Raw genomic sequence first — 20,073 nt, forward strand, 5'->3', positions numbered from 1 at the left:
TCAAAAGGAGCCGTGGGCATGTCGTTTGCCGATGTGTCGATTACTGCTTCAATAACATTCACTGTGTCTGACCCGTCCGTCCCAGTTTCTGTGAAGACCGACTGAAAATACTGTTGTGCAAAACTCAACATATCATTCTGATTATCAACAATTGCCCCCCTTCATCACAAAAGGATGCAATGCGATTCTGTTGCCTCCTTGCTTTCACACTAGCATGAAAAAATTGAGTATTTCTGTCTCCCTCAGTCAGGTGGTAGATCTCGTTATATTTCTATATGATAAGATCTTAAATTTAAAGCCTGAATTCGTGTTCCTAATTGAAGTGACATGCAACCGATCAAAAGTAGAAGTAATAAAGAAACAACTTGGTTTTGATAAGGTTTTCTATGTTGATCCTGTCAACCTAGGAGGTGGTTTAGCTCTCTTCTGGAACCTCAAAAATACTGTCAGGTTACTTCAATTCTCAAGAAACTATATTGATGTAATTGTTACAATTTCTGGCCACCCCTCGTGGCGCGCGCTTGACAGGTTTTTATGGATTTCCGGAAAGGATGAGAAGGAAAGACTCTTGGGAGATGTTAAGGAGGCTAGCTACAACGTCTACCCTACCCTGGTTAATTATTGGGGGTTTCAACGACATCAGGGCTCAGTCAGAAATGAAAGAAGGAGCCAAACACAGCACATCTCTCCTCCGTGGCTTCAATGATGTAATCGCTGAATGTGAGCTATCAGAAATAAGGATGGTAGGCTATCCTTTTACATGGGAAAGAGGAAGAGAGTCTGGCAACTTGATTGAGGAGAAGCTAGACAGAGCACTTGCCACCGACACCTGGCTCAATCTGTTCTCGGAAGCAAAAGTTACAAATGAAGAGGTTTCGTGTTCTGACCACACAGCATTGATCTTGACTCTTGGGGGAGCGAGTAATTATAGACAACACCTCTTCAGATTTGAAAACGCATGGCTGCACGAAATTGACTGTAAAAACAAGGTGGAAAACGGCTGGCAGAATACCAGAAACATACAGTTAACAGACAGAATAAAAGATTACGGCAAAACACTACTTAGGTGGGGAGACGAGCTGCGAAGTCAGTTCAAAAGGAAAATTGAGGCATGTAAAGAAACATTGAGAGCAACTAAGCGTAGAAATGATGAGGCGAACCAGCAGCTCTATCTAAGAACAAGGGAGGAACTGAATGATCTGCTATTACAAAAAGAAACCTACTGGAGGCAATGATCAAAACAATTATGGCTAAAAGATGGCGATCAAAACTCGAAATATTTCCACTCAGTGGCTACGGCTCGACGGAAAAAGAACATTCTCACCAGGCTAAAAGGGGTTGACGGGGTTGGCATGAATGGAGGAACGGACTTGAGCAAGTTCTGAAGGATTATTACGAGGATATCTTCAAATCTGAACAGTGTCAGACCGATCCAGTAGTATCCGATGTACCGTGCAGATTAACGACAGCCGACAATGAACAACTGACCAAACCTTTTACCCCCGAAGAAGTCAAAACAACAGTATTCTCTATGCATCCGGATAAAAGTCCGGGTCCAGACAACTTTAACCCGGGTTTTTACCAGAAATTTTGGAGTATTGTGGGTGAAAAGGTGACGGAAGCGTGTCTAGAATGGCTGAATACAGGTATTTTTCCTGATGAGATTAATGAAACTACACTGGTTCTCATTCTAAAAAATTCCATAAAAGTCCCTACCTGAATATGCCTCTGACCTGCGCCCGATAGCTCTGTGCAATGTAATATACAAAATCATCTCCAAAATACTTGCTAACAGGCTCAAAACGGTTCTCCATCTGGTTATATCGGAACAACAAAGTGCTTTTTCCCCGGAAGGCTAATCTCAGATAATGTAATGATAGCTTTTGAAGTTAATCACTACTTAAACAGGAAAACACAAGGACATGTGGGCTTTGCATCTCTCAAGCTTGACATGGCAAAAGCATATGATAGAGTGGAATGGAAGTTTCTGGAGCAGATGATGTTAAAATTGGGTTTCTCTCCCCTCTGGATTCAACTAGTAATGCAATGTGTGACAAAAGCTCGATATAACATTATAAATGGCTCGCATACTATTGGCCCTATCATTCCACAAAGAGGGCTTCAGCAAGGGGACCCCATATCCCCATACCTCTTCTTGATATGTATAGAAGGCCTGTCAAACTCCCTATCAAAGCTAGAAGGAAGAGGAATCATTCATGGGTGCTCAGTAGCAGCACAGGCACCCCAGATATCCCACTTGTTTTTTGCTGATGATAGTTATTTGTTTTTCAGAGCTACGATCGAAGATAGTGAAGCTGTCAGGCAATGTCTTTGGCAATATGAGAAAGCCTCGGGTCAGAAAGTAAACTTCAATAAATCTTCCATTCACTTTAGTAAAAACGTAAGCGTAGCTCAAGCTGCCCTGGTAGGGGCACGGCTCGGGGTAGGAGTAGCTTCTAGCCCGGGTAAGTATCTGGGGCTCCCATCACTGATAGGAAGGAATAGAAGAGAGATCTTTGGGTACCTTGAAGACATGTTCAGGAAGAGAATTAACAGCTGGAAAGCTAGATACTTATCAAAAGCAGGGAAAGAGGTAATGATAAAATCTGTCCTCTAGGCACTCCCATCGTATGCAATGAGCATGTTTCTGATCCCTAGTACCTTGTGTGAAGAACTGGAGAGACTACTAAATTCGTTTTGGTGGGGTTCCGAAGATGGAAGTGGGAAAAAGATTCACTGGAAGACATGGGAGAGGCTCTGTGTACCTAAGAAGCATTATGGGATGGGTTTCAAGCGTTTACAAAATTTTAACATCGCTCATCCAAGCTTCCTCTAGCCAAACAGATCTGGCGAATGTTAAACAGACCAAATTCTCTAGTTGCAAGAGTATTCAAGGCAAGATATTATCCTCATACGCCAATACTTGAAGCACAACTGAAAGCTAATCCAAGCTTCCTCTAGAGAAGTATTTATGCAGGATTACCTCTCATCAGAGCACAGGCCCGTCGCCTTATCGGTTCAGGATCTCAGGTATCGATCTGGTCGGACCCTTGGTTACCGGATGATTTCAACCCGTACGTTGACAGTATACCGCCTCTAGGGGCTGAAGATGCAGTAGTGGCACAATTAAGGACAGAACCGAATGGGGGATGGGACCAGAACCGTCTATCTGAGTGGTTATCAGCCAGAGATAGACGACTTGCGGCTGAAATAGTCCTCTGCTCAAGAGACATACCAGACAGATGGTGGTGGAAGCTTGAACGAAGTGGGAGTTACTCGGTTAAAAGTGGTTACCACTTCTTGCAGGACAGCCCTGTGACGGAAGTTATGACAGCAAACAAGGAAATCTGTAATAGTATCTGGTCACTACAAACACCACCAAAAGTGAAACAACTGCTATGGAGAGCTCTATCTGGTTTGCTACCAACAAGAGATGCACTATTCAGAAAACGAGTGGAAATTCTGAGATCATGTCCAAGATGTGAACTACAAGTGGAAACCACCTTTCACGCATTGATAGAATGCACGGAGGCTCACCAAATTTGGCTGTCACAGGCTTAGGCGATATCAGTACAAGGGTCAGTAATTTACAAGAGTTTTGGAGAGTTGTTATCGGCCAACACAATAAAGGAACCTCAGAACAAATAGCCACATTGATCTGGAACGACAGAAACGCAAAAGTCTGGGAGAACCGCACCACGGCGCCTACAATTTCCTTTAGTAACGCAACGGCTTTTCTCAGCAGATGGCGTCAGGCACAAGAAAAAGGCTGTTTGCATACAGTCCTAGGTTCGAATGAGAAGTGGAGAAAACCACCGGAGGGCCAGGTAAAACTAAACTTTGACACAGCTATATTTCCAACATCTAGAAGAGCATGTTACGAATATGTGATGCGCAACCATAAGGGAAAGTTCCTTGCGGCGGGGAACAACATGCTGGGAACCACCTCGGATCCACTCATTGCAGAAGGAATGAGTTGTCGCGAGGCCCTAAGCTGGCTGAAGCGGGAAGCTACTTAAAATGTTCAAATGGAATCAGATTCACAACTCCTGGTGTTAGCCATAAACAACCCCATTGAGTTAGTTTCTCCCTTTGGCATAATAGTAGGAGATTGCAAGATTATGATCTCCGAACAAGAGATTAGGTCGGTTTCATTTGTTAGAAGGTCTGCGAACCATGTTGCTCACTTATTAGCCCGGGCAGCAGGTTCAGAGTCTGACCTTGAGGTTTAGATGAATAACCCCCTCAATTTATTTGTAATGCGCTTGAGTTTGATAATCAATAAATTGCCTTTACTGTCAAAAAAAAAATCTTAATGTTATCTTTTGAGTCATAATTAAGTACGAATCTTTAGGGCTCGTAAGTGGTCAAATCTTTAAAGGATCGAATCCTTGTATGTAGGCTGATTTTTGAGTTTTATGCATATTATTCTATACAAACATGCAATCTTATTTCATATATCGTTTGGAAATTTCCCGAAAAGCTAATCATAGGTTCTTCTCTTCATCGGCACTGAATCTTGGGGCTAGAGGCACTGAATCGGCTAGAGGCACTGAATTAAATTATTCTAGAAAGATGTTATTACTTTCTAATTGGGACTCTCGTCTTGATTTGGAAGCTTTTTCTTGCAAAGAAATATGTACTACTCCTAGTCTAATTAGGATTCTACTCTCTCCTACAAATAGGCCTCCCTACCAATCATCAGTATCTTCATTGTTTTGTAGGTTTGAGCTGAATTTTAGAGCAATAACGGTGGTAATATATACACAAAATATCACTAGTGCAGTGAGCGTGGATCTGAAAAGTCACCATGAGTTCTTCATATTCAAATTATACGTCGATAGGAGTTAACCATAATGCAAGAAGCGATGGAGCTCCCCCAACTAGGGGTGTGCATCGGTTCGGTTTAAACCGCATACCGAACCGAACCGAGTGAATCCGGTTTTTTGGTTCGGTTTTTTAACAATTCGGTTCGACATCGGTTTTAATTTCAAGTGTATTTCGGTATTCGGTTCGGTTCGGTTTGACAGAAAATGTAAAAAAACCGAACCGCACCGAATTACACATATTATATATATATATGATTATACAAGTTTTTTTTTTATTATTGTTGATATAATAACTCAATATAGATATATTTTGGAAATATTTCAATTTTTGTTGTTGTTGAGGTAAATTTAATGAGAAAATATAGTGATTTTTATTTGTTATTTGTTATTTTTAACCTAATTCGGGTTCTTCGGTTTAAACCGAACCGAACCGTATATTTCGGTTCGGTTTTAATTCGGTTTTACCTATTATTTGGTTCGGTGTCGGTTTGAATTATTTTGATCATTTCGATATTCGGTTTTTTCGGTTCGGTTCGGTTCAGTTTTGTACCGATGCACACCCCTACCCCCAACTAACAAAGATGTGTAGAACAATTTCTGAAGAGGACTATCTCTACCATGAAATCCAAATGATGTCAATAATTGTCTAGTATCTTTTCCAAAATTTCACAGCAACTGAGCAGGATTGAGGCAACGCCCCGCATCCCACCTAATAACAAATAGCAAACCGCCATGAAATCCAAATGATGTTAATAATTCATGCTTTTTGGAAAAGCAGTTTTTTCCAACAGTAAATAACAAACTGTAACAGCAAACGATAAACAACAACAGCAAACAGTAGGTAAAACAAACGAACCCTTAATCACTTGTGAAAAGCTAACTTAGTGATAAGATTTGTATAGTGTTAAATGGTGGCCCAAGTTTGAATCCCATCTACATTTTTTTTCCAATTAAACATGAGTGAAAAACTAAATGGACCAAACCGCTCAATCAGACAGTATGCGGTTAACCCGACCAGTTCAAGCGATTCAATATGGTTTAATATCTAATATCAGACAAATACAACTTTGCCACTTGGAATAGTCGAATTCTGAACCTACTCTTCAGAGATAGAATATGTAGCGTCTTCTTGTCTTGAATACAACAAAATGAATTTGTACTAGAAGCTTCACTCGTGAGGCCTCAATGATCCAATTGTTACCACAATCACACCCGATCCCAAGTGATGTGAATGAATCCTGCAAATTCCACATGCTAGTGGAAATTGTTGACTTCCCTTCTCAACCTATAAATCCCCAAAGTCAGCTTTTTATTTTCGATTTTTTTCTAATTGCCTTTATAACTCTATTCATTTTCGGTTTGGTTCACTTTTTGGTTCAACTAGATCTGAGAAAATATTTATTTGTGTGAGTGAGATCTAAAAAACCAAATGCCTCCCTTTTTGGATTGTTTTGACCACAAATATGTTTTCTCATCGGGCCAATACGTCATTCCGATGACGACGATGTCAAGTCTAGATTAGTTGACCGTTAGCAATTGTTAGCCATGTACTCTAATCTGCATAGTAGAAGAGAAGATGATGGTTCTCAATAATGAGTTGCACTGATTGGGAAAAGATGTCGATTAATTAAGCTCTGTAATGCGAGAAATCAATGAGAAGAAAGATGAGAGAAGATTATTGAAAGAGAAAATAGGAAAGAAGGAGGAAAAAGAGAGAATTAGGAAAGAGAATAATTGCTCTGTTCTCTGAAAGAGTTTTCACTATTTCTTTCGGGATTTTGGTACTGGAATCAAATGGAATGTTGGTAATGGGACATGTGTTAAATTCTGGAATGATGTCTAAATTAATAATGTCAGATTGATTGATGTATCGCATCCTAAACCCCCTGATTTTGCTCTTGGTTTGCAGGTGGCAGACTATGTCAATAGTAATGGAGATTGGGATTGGTCTCGGATTGAACCATTTCTTAATACTGAATGGCTTTTGAGGATTCATAGTGTTAAAATTAGTACGGATGGAGTAGATCATAATACTTGTATCTGGGGTGGTTCTAATTCTGGGCGTTTCACTTACAAATCTACTTATGACCTTGCCTGTGGCCATGGGAAGGGTGCTACCTCGGGGCAGTGGAAGAAAATTGGGCCTTGAAAATTCCGCAAAGACTGCGTAGCTTTGCTTGGATAACGACGCACCATAAGTTGTTAACTAATCAAGAGATATTCTGGAGGCACTTAGCTTCTACTGAGAGTTGTCCTCGATGTTCTACTGCATTCGAGAATATATCTCATACTCTCCGTGATTGTCGGCATAATGGTAATGTGTGGCGGCTCCTTGTTCCTTCTCGTCTGTTACCTGTTTTTTTCTAAATCGGATCTGGACTGATTTTCGTGGTGCTTGTGGGAGAGGGAGCTAAATATGAGTGCTAACTGGAATATTACGTTTATTTCGTGTTGCTAGCTGATATGGAGGTGGCGTAATTTCATTTAATTTTTTTTTTAAAACTCGTTATCAGCTAAATTTGATAAAGTCAATCCAAAATAGCTAATGATCAGGGGCGGAGCCAGCCCAGGGGGGAGCCCCCCGGCTCCGCCCTTGAGTACTTATCGTTTTGTCCCATGTAGCCCCCCCCTAAAATTAGTATATATTGATTCTATGTAGTACTATTTTGTGTTTAAAGGTGGATGTGATGGTTAAAGATGTGTGTTCATTTTCAAGAGGTTATATAGGTTCAAGCCCCTGAAACTCATTTTATTTTAATTTTTTCTTAACTTTATTTTTCAATAATTATAAAAACATGTTACCATTATTAATTAGTTTAAATGGGATTTTCAATTATAAGCGATGGCGAAAGACAGGGCAAAAAGAGCGCTGGATCGTTGGGGGGGTGATGGCGGCCGATCCGGGCAGGGGTCTGGAGATCGGACGTCGGGGAGGGCGAGGGGGGCGGATCCAGGACTGGAGGGTGAAGGGTCGGAGGGAGATGGGGGTTCGGCCTCCTTGACGAGCATGAGGCGCAGGAGTGATGAGAGGTTAAGGGAGCGGAGCAGGGAGAGAGGGAGACCGGGGATTTTGGGGGAGGAGAAAGTGGCTCCTATTGATGGCGTCAGGGGTGAAGAGGCGTTGTACGCGAGGGACAAGGCCGATCGGGCTGCGGGTTTAGATTGTGAAGGGGGCAGGCTGCCGGTGTCTGCAGCAGGTGTTGCGGATCTGGCCGCGCGGAATCGCTTGGGTGGTAAGGGGCCTGTGCTGCAATCGGACAAGGTAGGCAGTGGAGATTGGAGAGCGGAGAAGGCGAAGGAATGGTGGGATATTTCAGTGGAGGGGGATTCTGGCGGGGATGCGAAGGTCGAGGAGTGTGAGAGGCTGATGGGTGCCAAGGTAGGGCAGGACAGGGACGTGGGCGAGGGGGCTTACGAGGGGCGCGCAGCTCCTGCAAGGGATTTTGCCCGCGTCTCGCAGGATATTGGCCCAAAGGGCTATGCTGTTTCAGAAAGGCCGGCCGCATTGGGGCCAACAGCGATGGCCGATGGCCAGACAGGATTTTCGGTAGTTGCCCCTTGTTCTAGGGCAGTTTCTGAAGCGGATGCTGTCCCGATGGGCCAACCGTTGGCCCAGGGGGTGGCGGGTCACATTCCTATATATCCTAATGCTAATCCAGGACCTTGGATATCTGTGGACACGGTTAAAAATCCCACTTTGGAGAATGGTATTGGGAAATTCTCCTGGAGAGATAAGGTTTTAGGGGTGGTCGAGGAGGAGCCCATGTTGGAGGATGAGTCTGAGGAAGCTTTTTCCGATTCGGATGTGGAGGATGGCGAGCATGAGGATCCGCTATGCCTTGTGATCCGTCTTTCCTCTGAAGATAAACGAATCCTTAGATCGAAGTGGAAGTTATCCCTAATTGTCACTGTGCTAGGGAAAAGGATTCGCTTTAGCTACTTTGCACAGAGGATCCAGGCACAGTGGGCGAAGAAAGGGAAGCTTACCATTACAGACCTTGAGAATGACTATTATGTCATTAAATTTACAAGGGCTGAAGATTATAATGCAGTTGTTAATGGTGGACCTTATATTATATCTAATCATGTTTTGGCACTGAGACCATGAGTCCCAAATTTTAACCCTCATGATTGCTCTGTTAACAGGATCCTTACTTGGGTTAGATTCCCAGGTCTACCTATCGAATACTACAATGAAAGATTCCTGAATAAGATTGGTGGCCTTGTTGGGAAAGTCCACCATGTAGATAAGACTACCGTTGGGGGCAGTAAGGGGCAAGTTTGCCAGGGTCTGTATTGACATTGATCTTGCTAAGCCTCTTCTGTCCAAGTTCTGCGTTCGGGACAAGGTCTTTCATATTGAATATGAAGGTATACACAATATCTGCTACGAGTGTGGCATGTTTGGTCATACCTATAATGGATGTCCTAAAAGAAGGAAGGTGGGGGAAGAGAAGGTGGTACCTATCATAGGTAGAGCTGAGGAGAGTCAAGGTGATGGAAGGAATTTTGGCCCATGGATGCTTGCCAAAAGGTCGGTCAGAAGGAAGCCACGAGCTAATAATGCTAGGATTCAATATCCAGATATCAGTAAGGAGATGACCTCTCTCCATATTGCTCCTGAGGTCAAGGTTAGGCCCTCTGACATAAAGAGGAGTGGTGATGCTGGTGTGGATTCAGCATCCGGTTCGGGGTCAAGATTCGGTGTCCTAACTATGGAGGAGGGACAGGACTCGGATCCTTCTAATGAGCATATGGAGTTAAGCATGTCAGACCTTGAATCTATCAATCCTCTGTTTGTCCCTAAAGCTGGTACCAAAGGGAGTTCCCAGACCTTTGGCTCAACAGGAAAAGCGATGACTAATGAGGTAAATAATTTGAACCCTCTTGTTGATGGTCCCAATGGAAAGTCTATTGGAGTCAATAAGTTAAATATGAAGAAACCCAAAGCTAACCCTAAAAAGAACCATAATGCTTTGGATTCTTGGGATAAAAGGGGGCCTTCTGGCACCTCATCTAGGCTCTCCGGAGCCCCGAATAAATACCTGATCTAGGGTGTGGGCATGTGTCAGTAGTCTTCCTTTCTGATGGACTTTTTTGTTTGGAATGTTAGAGGTGCGGCGTGTTGGTCCCTGGTAATTAGTTCCAAGGGGGGGGTTAGGAGCTAATATAACTTTTTCGCGTTTTAATTAAGCTGACTGGAAGTTATTTTGAGAGTTTATTAACTCAGCTTTTGGTCAGCTTGGTGAGATATGTTTCAAGATAGCTTTAGTCAGATGTTGACTAAAGTTGTTTTCTTGTGAGTTGAGAATTGACACTCTTGGAGGTCAGCTTCTAACTCAGCACCACTTATTTACTCAAGGTCAGCTTAGGCAATTTATATACTGAGTAAATATAGCAAACAACACATGCAATATAAGAGAGAGTTCAGAGATTACTCAGTATCACTTATCCTGGTTCGGCCTCTCTGCCTACGTCCAATCCCCAAAGTCCTCCGGGCTTTTTGAATCCAATACTGAGCTCTTTAACAGTAGAGCACAAACCAATTACAAGGCAGTTGAATATGCAAGAGTATCTTCCTCTATTCGTCTACTCAACTCCTACTAAGTGCTACAACCCAGCACCTAGATTTCTCTACCACTGAACACTTATAACCAAGCACTCAGCTTAACACTCTCAATATTCCTATTGATCACAAACTTGTTCTTTTTATGCTAAAGAACACTTTAGATGATTACACAACAATCAATCTAGCATTTACACAGAGAATGAAAAATTGGTGTAAGATTTTTTTGTATTTGAGTGCTTTCAAGATTTTCTCTCTTTGTATTTTTCTCTTTTTGTTTCAGTGAAGATCCAAGGTTCTTGATTGTCCTTTTATAGAAGGAAATCTGCAGATTGGATCATTTGAATTGTTGTTACCGTTAACACCAAAACGGCTCTTTTGGGGAACAATTTCTGGTCAGCTTCAGACTGTTCTGTCATTCCCTTTCTCTATTTTCTTCAGGCGTCAGGTTTGTCTTCTTGCGTCTGGCTTGTCTTTTTGTACCAGTTGTCTTTTACCAATAATCCAATGACCCATGTCTCTTGGAATTAGTCTTTTATGTGTCTTCGAGGTTCCAATTATTGGTGCAGAAGATTGGCAGACTTTGTCCTTTAGTGAACGGATCATTCATGCTGTCTTGACTGTCACTCAGCTTTCTTCGTTATCTTTGGATGTTCAACTTCTAAGCTGAGTTCATTCTTGGTCAGCTCCGTTCTGTGTAAACGCTTCTGAGGAAATCTTCAATTTTAGTCAGCTTCGTTTTGCTTCTGAGTTCTACTCCACTCAGCTTCCATTCTGTCATGCTGAGTTCCGTTTTACTCAGCTTTGCTTGTGCTGACTTTTGTCCTGTCTTTACTTTATATATATTTTTGCACTCAATATTGAACAAACATATTAGTACAATTAAATCAAAGCATTTAAATTTAATTGCCTCTTAATCATGGATGATTTTGTCAAATCAAAATCTTGTGGAAAAGGTGTTTCAACACGGCGAGCAAGGCAACCCGCATCCATGTTAATGATCTTATTAAGCAATTTAATCCTTCTTTTTTTGCTCTTCTAGAGACCAAGGTTAGTGGTTCCAAAGCAGATGAGGTGGTTAGAAAGTTTAAGAATTGGAGTTGTGTCAGATCGGAGGCTACTGGTCGGGCAGGGGGGATTTGGCTTTTTTGGAAGCCAGGTCAAGTTAATATTGATATTATTAGTATGGATAATCAGTTCATTCATAGTAAGGTGTGTTATCCTGGTAATAAACCTTTCTTTGTCACCTTTGTTTATGCCGATCCTGTTTTGACTAATCGGAGAAGGTTATGGAAGATCCTGTACTCTATTAATACTAACATGGTGGATGCTTGGTTGGTGGCTGGGGACTTCAATGACATCGCCCTTATGAGTGATCAGAGAGGGGGGGGGGGTAATCATTATGTCAACCGGTGCCTTAATCACAAGCAGAGTATGGACTTATGTGGGCTGTCGGACCTGGGAGCCGCTGGTCATAAGTTTACCTGGAAAAGGAATAGCGTGTTTGTTCGTTTGGACAAAGTTTATGCTAACGTGGCTGCAATCTATAGATTTCCCGAGGTAAACATGCTGAATCTTCCTTTCCGTCATTCTGACCATTGCCCTATCCTCGTTAAGCTGGTTAAATGTAATCGGCTTAAAGGGAAGAAACCTTTTAGGTATTTTGTGGCTTGGGATTCTCATCCTGATTTTAAGAAGTTTGTTAAAGATAATTGGCAACCCCACTCTAATGTTCTCCTTGCTGCTGAGGGGTTCAGGAGGAATGTGGTGGATTGGAATAAAAACATCTTTGGCCACATTATCAGAAGGAAAAATAAATTGTTAAGAAGAATGGAAGGCATTCAACGTTGTTTGGAGAACCGCTTCGACCACAGTCTGAATTGTCACCTTAGATCTCTCCAAAATGAGTTGGAAGCGGTGCTTAGACAGGAAGAGCTTCTTTGGTTCCAGAAATCTAGGAAGGCTTGGATTAAGGATGGGGACCGGAATACCAGGTTTTTCCACCTCTCGACGATTATTAGGAGGCAGAGGAATCAGATTGATGCTATCAAAGACTCCAATGGTGTGTGGGTCTTTGAGGAGGAAGATATTCGTCGCCTTGCCCTTGATTTCTATAAAGACCTTTTTAAAGAGGAAGAGGTAGACCTGATTAGTGCCCACTCTGAGATATCATTTCCTAGGTTGGGCAAGGATGCTATTAAGGAAGCTTTCCATCTAATAGATCAGAAAGAAATTGATCTGGCTTTCTCCAGTATTGGAGCTACTAAGGCTCCGGGGATCGATGGTATTCCTGCTAGTTTCTACCATAAACACTGGGATTCCGTGAAGGAGGGCATTTATAGGTTTGTTATAGGTGTCTTTGGTGGTTCAAACGACATTAGGCTGGTTAATAAAACCCTCCTAGTTCTGATCCCAAAAGTTGATAAACCTTCCTCCTTTCTTCAAATGAGGCCGATCAGTCTTTGCAATGTGTTGTATAAAGCTATCACTAAGATTGTGGCTAATAGGATCCGGCGTATTCTTTCGGAGATTATTAGCCAGAATCAAGGGAGTTTTGTCCCTGGCAGGCAAATGATGGACAATGTGGTTATTGCCCAAGAGATGGTCCACTCCATGAAGATGAAGAAAGGTAGGAAAGGGGTCGTGGCTCTCAAACTGGATCTGGAGAAAGCATATGACCGTTTAAACTGGAGTTTTCTTCTGGATAGTTTGGAGAAAGCTGGTATCCCGGAAAGCTGGAGGAAATTGATTGAGGATTGCATCTCCTCTCCTGTTTTCCAGGTTATGATCAATGGAGATATGTCTGATGAGTTCTCTCCCTCCAGGGGAATCCGTCAAGGAGATCCAATGAGCCCCTTCCTTTTCGTTATTGCTATGGAAAGATTGTCGCACCTGATCCAAGAGGCTGTGAGCAAGGGGATTCTCCATCCTGTGTCCATCAACAAATATTGCCCTCCTATTACCCATTTGTTCTTCGCTGATGATGTGATGCTCTTCGTGGAAGGGAATGAGGAACAAATTAATGTGGTAATGGATATTCTTAATTGTTTCTGTGCTGCTTCTGGCCCAGAAGATTAATATCCAAAAGTCTCGGATGCTTTGCTCTAAGAACATGGACAAAGGCTTTTGTAGAAGGCTGAGTGATCTTTCCGGTATTCCCCTTACTCACTCTTTGGGTAAGTACTTTGGGGTCCCTCTCCACAACGACAGAGTCTCCAAAGCCTCCTTTAAAGAAACTTTAGACAAATCTAATGGTTCGTGCGCTAGTTGGAAAGCTAACTCTCTCTCCCTAGCAGGCCGCCTTACTTTGATCCAGTCTGTCAATTGGGCGGCCCCCAATCATATCATGCAAGCATGTAGACTGTCTGAGCCGGTCCTCAACGAGCTTGACAAAATTAACCGGCGTTTCCTTTGGGGAGAGTCTGGAGGAGGGAAAAAGATTCACCTAGTCCCTTGGAAAGAGGTCTGCCAGCCGAAAAGTATGGGGGGTCTTGGTATTAGACAAGCTAAGGACAACAACAAAGTCCTTTTAATGAAGCTTCTCTGGAGAATGTGGCAATGCCCATCCTCTCTTTGGGTTCGTCTTCTCTGTGGGAAGTATCGGAAAGACAAAATCTTTGGTGGCCCTAAGGAGAGAGTTGTCAGCTGTTCCTTCCTCTGGAAAGGGCTTAGCACTGTGTTTGCAGAGTTCTGCTCGGGGGTTGGCCTGGAGGTGGGTAATGGTAAGTCCATCAGCTTCTGGTATGATACTTGGATTGGGGATAAACCGCTTGTAGAGGTGTGTAGATCCCCCCCCCCCCCCCGCCTAGTAACATCCGCAACTGGAGAATTGCTGATGTGGTAGACTCTGAGGGAGATTGGATCTGATCAAAGTTTGATACCTTCTTTAGCCTGGTGACTCTCCTTAGAATTAGAGGAGTTAAGATCAGTAATCAGGAGGAAGATAAGGATAGGCATTGCTGGGCCCTGACTAAAAATGGCGTTTATTCTTGTAAGTCAGCCTTTGAAGCTTTCACCCCTAACAGGGCCGATCCTCTCTCGGATACTTGGAAATCTATTTGGGCCCTTAAAATCCCTTACCGTATTAGGAGCTTCCTGTGGGTGGGAGTCAAGAACAGGCTGCTTACTAATTCGGATAGACACAGACGTCACTTGGCGGATTCAGGAGCTTGCAGTAGATGCAGAGGCCATGTTGAAACTTTATGTCATGCTCTGAGGGATTGCTCTAGGAGTAAAGAGGTGTGGAAGAAAATTCTCCCTCTCCACATTCTTCCTTCCTTCATGACCCACTCTGAGCATAACTGGTTCTCTGATGGTGTTAGTGGGAATTTACTGACTAACATGGAGCATGGTGACATCTTCTTTGCTATCATCTGTCACCAAATTTGGAAGTGGAGGAATGAGGAGATTTTTGCTGATAAAACTGTCTTTATTCCCGATTTACTTGATTTCTTCTCGAAAAAACTTTCCATTATTAATGAGAGCTTCAAAGGGGATTCCCTTGCCAGGTCTACCCAGAAAAGAGAGGTCCACCTCGTTGGCTGGAGCAGTCCAGGAGAAGGGGTGGTGAAGCTGAATACGGATGGCTCCTGCCTTAGCAATAACAAGATTGCTGCTAGAGGAGTTCTTCGTGATGCGGGAGGCGCCTGGCTATCTGGGTTTACCCAGAACCTGGGGATGGGCTCTTCCTTTTCGGCGGAACTGTGGGGTATTCTCTCGGGTATCAAGCTTGCCATTAGCCTGGGTATTAAGAGGTTATCAGTGGAGTCCGACAACATGGAGGCAATCAACAGGATTTCTGATAACCAGGCTATTTGTCTTAACAGCCGAAATCTTATCAAAGCTATTTTAAGGCTTCGCCCTTCCTTCGAGTTCTTAAAATTCAGCCACATTTACAGGGAACAGAACCGGGTTGCGGATCGCTTGGCGGCTGCTGGGCATGAGGGGATGTTAGGTGTTTCTACCCTTTCTGATCCTCCTATCTTTATTTCGTCTCTTCTTTTAGAGGATAGAATTGGGGTTAGCCTTCCTAGGCTGATCCCGGGTTAGGTTCCTTTTGTTTTTTCTTTTCCTTTTCCTACCAAAAAAAAAATTAATTTAAATGGACTCTTCATTTATTTTGATAACACTTTTGAATTCATTTTTATTATGTTTTTACCATTAAAAAAATTAATTTCTTTTTTTAGATTTAAATAACTTAGTTTTTAAATTAAATTTTAATTTATGAAAAAATTTAAAGTAAAAACTGTAAAAATGTTATAATTTTTTAGAAACTAGCATTGAACTAATAGATAATTAAATATGTTTACTATTTTTACGTTGGAAACTTTTAATTTTCGCTAAAACATTAAAAGTGTCCAACGTCAAAAGAGTAAACATATTTAATTTTCTATTAGTTCAATGGTAGTTTCTAAAAATGATAACATTTTTACAGTTTTTACACGTCGGAGACTAAAAAAATTTTGCTCAACCCGTAAGGGCTGGACTTTGAAAAACCCTTAACCTCACGGCTAAAATTAGCCCCCCAAGTCTAAATTCCTGGTTCCGCCAATGCTAATGATGTCAATCACATGGTTTATTTTGTAAAAACAAAAACCATAAATACAGATCTGTAAAAACGTGAAACCACATGGGTTTCATTTGAAATTAACCTTAAAATTAATTAATCAAAGACATTAATATAATCATTTAAAAGAATAGTGGTTTAATGTGCCTTCTATGGTTACTTTACTTTTAACAAAGTACCATTACTTGATGTGTTTTCATCATTGGATGATGGATTAGTGAATGTAAGACTTACTTTGTTAGCATGACCTTTACGGTGGTTTAAGTGAAAATGTAATTAAGAAAGGACTCAAATATGCATATTGCTTTCCTCTTCTTCTTTTTTTTTTTTTTTTCATCATGCGGCACATGCCTAAGCCCTCACCCACCACTATAACGTAGTAACTGAATTTCCTCCCTTCAGAAGTTGCGCGTGAGTTGCACGATTCTCATCTCATTTCTTTATTTTAAAAAATGCCACGTCAGAATCCCCCCGTTAGTGTTTAAACGTGTAGTTATTGAATTTGAAAGTTGTTAAATATTACTTTTTTCGTATAATGCTACTTAATTATTGTTCACCAGTCGCCCCTCTCCCTCTCTTTCTTCATCTTCTTCACACCACTGCTTCAGACCTTTTTGTCTTTCATTTCCAACTCTTTCTATAAGTTTATTCCGCCAATAATATATCTGTTAATTTCTTCACCATTTCAGCTTTTACACCTCTAAATTTCATGTCTTCTCTTCGCTTTTCAGCTTTAATTCTATGGCTTTCTCTAATTCCACCTTCTCTCTCCCAATCACAGACCTGTACTTCTCAGAAATTCACTACCAATAATTTGTATACTCACTGCCTAGACCTTCCTACACTCACCTCCTACCTTCACTTTTCCTACAATTCCACCAATTCTACTCTTTCAATTGCTTTCCGTACTTCCTCTGTGCCCAACGGATGGGTGTCTTGGGCTATCAATCCCAAGGCCTCAGGGATGGCCGGGGCTCAGGCTTTGGTCGCTTATAAGGACTCTAAAGCTTCAATGCTTGTCAAAACTTATAATATCAGTTCTTATACGATTGAGTCCGTGGTTCAGTCGAAGTTAGATTTTCAAGTGTGGGATGAACGCGCCGAAGATCAGAGCGGCGTCACGACGATCTTTGCTAAAATAAAAGTTCCGGCGGACTTGGCTGCGAAGGGATCGGTTAATCAGGTGTGGCAAGTTGGTCCTAGCGTTGATGCTAAAGGCGTGCTTACGCCTCACGCCATGAATCCGCCGAATTTGAATGCCAAGGGAGCTTTGGATTTGAACGGTGGACAGATTGTGAGTACTGGTGGAGTAGATTCCAAGACTAAAAAGAGAAATGTGAGTTACTTTTCTAAATGGAAACCTTTCCTTGAAAAATTTTGTTTTTGTTTTTTGATGCACTAGAAATGGAATATTTGGGGGGAATTATGAGAATTTGACGATTGATTTTGTTATTTTGTGTCAGATTCATGGGGTACTGAATGCTGTGAGTTGGGGACTATTGTTTCCATTGGGAATTATAATAGCAAGGTATATGAGAACTTTTCAGTCAGCAGATCCAGTATGGTTTTATCTCCATATTGCTTGCCAAGTCTCTGCCTATGCAATTGGGGTTGCTGGATGGGCAACTGGCATCAAGCTCGGCAGTGAATCCAAAGGCATAACGTGGTCTGCTCATCGCAATATTGGAATTTCCCTCTTTGCCATTGCTACTCTGCAGGTATGCTAATCATCCTTTCCAACAACTACTTCACTTCCACTTATGGCTCAAATGGTCCCTAAAGTTGGCAATTCAAATCAAATTTTAGATATCAACTTGGCATTTAAGTTGGTAAATTTTGATAAATTAACTCAAATTTTACAAATTTTAGTTATTAGAACTGATTGTATTTGTACCAATTCGTCAAATTTTAACAATTAAAAACCAAATTGATATTTAAAATTCAATTTGGACTAATTTGACATTGAATAACAATTTTAGAATTCATTTTGACCCTTTCTTCATTTCACCTTTATCAATGTAACCATAACATTTATCCTTTTTCTACATAGCTGTAAGTTTCTGTGTCTTACTGGATTTTTTTCAAAATAATGTATTTTGAGAGGGAAATTCCTTAATTAAGAACCATTAAAAAAAATCTTAGAGCTAATGTGGTATGAAATCGGTGTTTTAAACACAGGACACGGTTAAAAATAGCATTAGAAAGGAAATTACTTTTAACTAAACATTACCTCTGAATATATCCTTAGAATAAACATTATTTGGAGGAAAAATCCATCTTCAGTGGAAGAATTTTGCTTAAAACCTTAAACTTGTTGTGATGGGTCCATTTTCTGCTGCACAATAATCTGATCCCATATTGAATTCAGTAGGCCATTCAAATGGCAACTTCTTGAAACAGTAGTTATTATTAGGTATCTCAAAAATAGCTGAACAATTGTCTGACAGTTGTTTGCGACAAAAATAGCTATCAGTTGACCCCAAAAATTGAACCAAAAACAACTTGAGAAGAGACTTAAATATCTCAAGTTTTTGTTTCACTTGCATTCCCTGGAAGAATACTGTTTTTTAGTTCCATGTCGTCTTGCTAAACTTGTCTAGTATCCTATCCTATCCTCCTGGCTGGATGTGGTACCAGTTTTTGTTTCATTTACAATGCAACTTGCTATTTTGTTTGGTTATTGCAGATATTTGCATTGTTCTTGAGACCCAAGAAGGACCACAAATACAGACTCTACTGGAACATCTACCACCACGCAGTAGGATATGCAATCCTTGTGCTTGGAATTGTGAATGTGTTCAAAGGTTTAGATATCTTACACCCTGAACAAAAATGGAAATCAGCTTACATTATTGCAATCTCCATCTTGGGTGGGTGTGCTGTTTTACTGGAAATAATCACTTGGATTGTAGTCTTGAAGAGGTCCAAAAAAGCCACCAAGCCTTATGATGGTTACAATGGACAAGGTAGAGAACAACCCTTCCATGCCTGATCCACCCGGCCGGAACCAACTTAGATTATGATTCTGTAATGTCATTTTCTCAACTTGTTTGAGATTTCACTAGGCTTGATTGATGTTCTTAGGATGATATATATGTGTTTTGTAAAATGGTTTGGTTTTATTTGGTACAGATTTGTGTGTTTTCAGCTCTTAGGATCTAAATTTATGGTATGTACACACTCTAGAAGCCAAAATTATTCTTGATTGTTCTTAGTTTGATCATTCATTTCTTTCTTTTTTTTCTATGTACTTCATTTTGAGGATTCGTGTATGGATTTGCTATTGATGTTGAAGTTGGATTCTGAGCGATGAAAATTCATAACCTATGAATGAGTTATATTGAAAATGAATTTAAAATGCATGAACATGCTCAACCTATGGATAAGTGGCATCTATATTAAAAAAAAAAAAGTGGCAATATAGTGATATCTCGCATGGGTTGCTTAAGTTAAAGATTGACCGTATCGGATAATGTCAATTATAAATAGGCAAAAAAGGATATTTAAGTCATTGAACTTTACCTATTTTAATGATTAAGCTTTTGATTAATTATTTTTTCATATTAAACCCCTGATCATTGATTTTGTTATAGATTTGGTTCTTATTTAACTTTTCCATCGATTTTGAGAGAGGAGAAATTCGATTTGACGATTCTAATGCTGAAAATCACAAAAATAGAAGATGAGAAGATTGAGTTTGGAAAAACATACTGGAAATTAATTTCTATAATTTCTTATTACTTTTTACTCTCTATCCATCCTAGTCAATAAACTTTTATTTTTATTTGTCCATATCAATAAGCTGAATATCTCTAACGATGCGTGCCACCCATACTCGACGGAAAAGTTAAATAAGGGTCAAATACATAACAAAATCAATAATCAAGGGTCCAATGTAGAAAAATAATTGATTAGAGACTTGATCCTTAAAACATGTAAAGTTCAGGGGCTTAAATATGCTTTTTGCTTTACAAATACTAAAGCGAGTATTATTTCTGTTCCATTTCATTATTCTCATACGTATATTCGTTAAAAATCAAGATATAAAATAAATAAAGTGATTTATCCTTTTGAAAATATTTAAAGTGATTTATTGACTCTTTGAGTTTAAG

The 20,073-nt window shown here is 40.8% G+C and overlaps 1 protein-coding gene across 1 annotated transcript; it reads left to right on the forward strand.

The window, feature by feature from the left end:
• The first annotated feature begins 16,506 nt into the window (after positions 1 to 16,506).
• LOC136229479 (cytochrome b561 and DOMON domain-containing protein At3g25290-like) lies at positions 16,507 to 19,201 on the forward strand. Its single transcript, XM_066018312.1, has 3 exons — positions 16,507 to 17,297; positions 17,425 to 17,679; positions 18,648 to 19,201. The coding sequence occupies exons 1-3, from the start codon at positions 16,671 to 16,673 to the stop codon at positions 18,951 to 18,953; spliced, it is 1,188 nt and encodes a 395-aa protein (XP_065874384.1). The 5' UTR covers positions 16,507 to 16,670; the 3' UTR covers positions 18,954 to 19,201.
• The last annotated feature ends 872 nt before the right edge of the window (positions 19,202 to 20,073 follow it).

The sequence above is a fragment of the Euphorbia lathyris genome, chromosome 5, assembly GCF_963576675.1.
Source record: "Euphorbia lathyris chromosome 5, ddEupLath1.1, whole genome shotgun sequence".
NCBI classification, from domain to species: domain Eukaryota; kingdom Viridiplantae; phylum Streptophyta; class Magnoliopsida; order Malpighiales; family Euphorbiaceae; genus Euphorbia; species Euphorbia lathyris.

Bases quoted from the DNA above. Each gene is read 5' to 3' on its own strand.
- LOC136229479 (XM_066018312.1), top strand. From the start codon at position 16,671: ATGTCTTCTCTTCGCTTTTCAGCTTTAATTCTATGGCTTTCTCTAATT. The intron at 17,298-17,424 runs GTGAGTTACTTT...ATTTTGTGTCAG, and splicing joins CCAAGACTAAAAAGAGAAAT to ATTCATGGGGTACTGAATGC. The intron at 17,680-18,647 runs GTATGCTAATCA...TGGTTATTGCAG, and splicing joins TTGCCATTGCTACTCTGCAG to ATATTTGCATTGTTCTTGAG.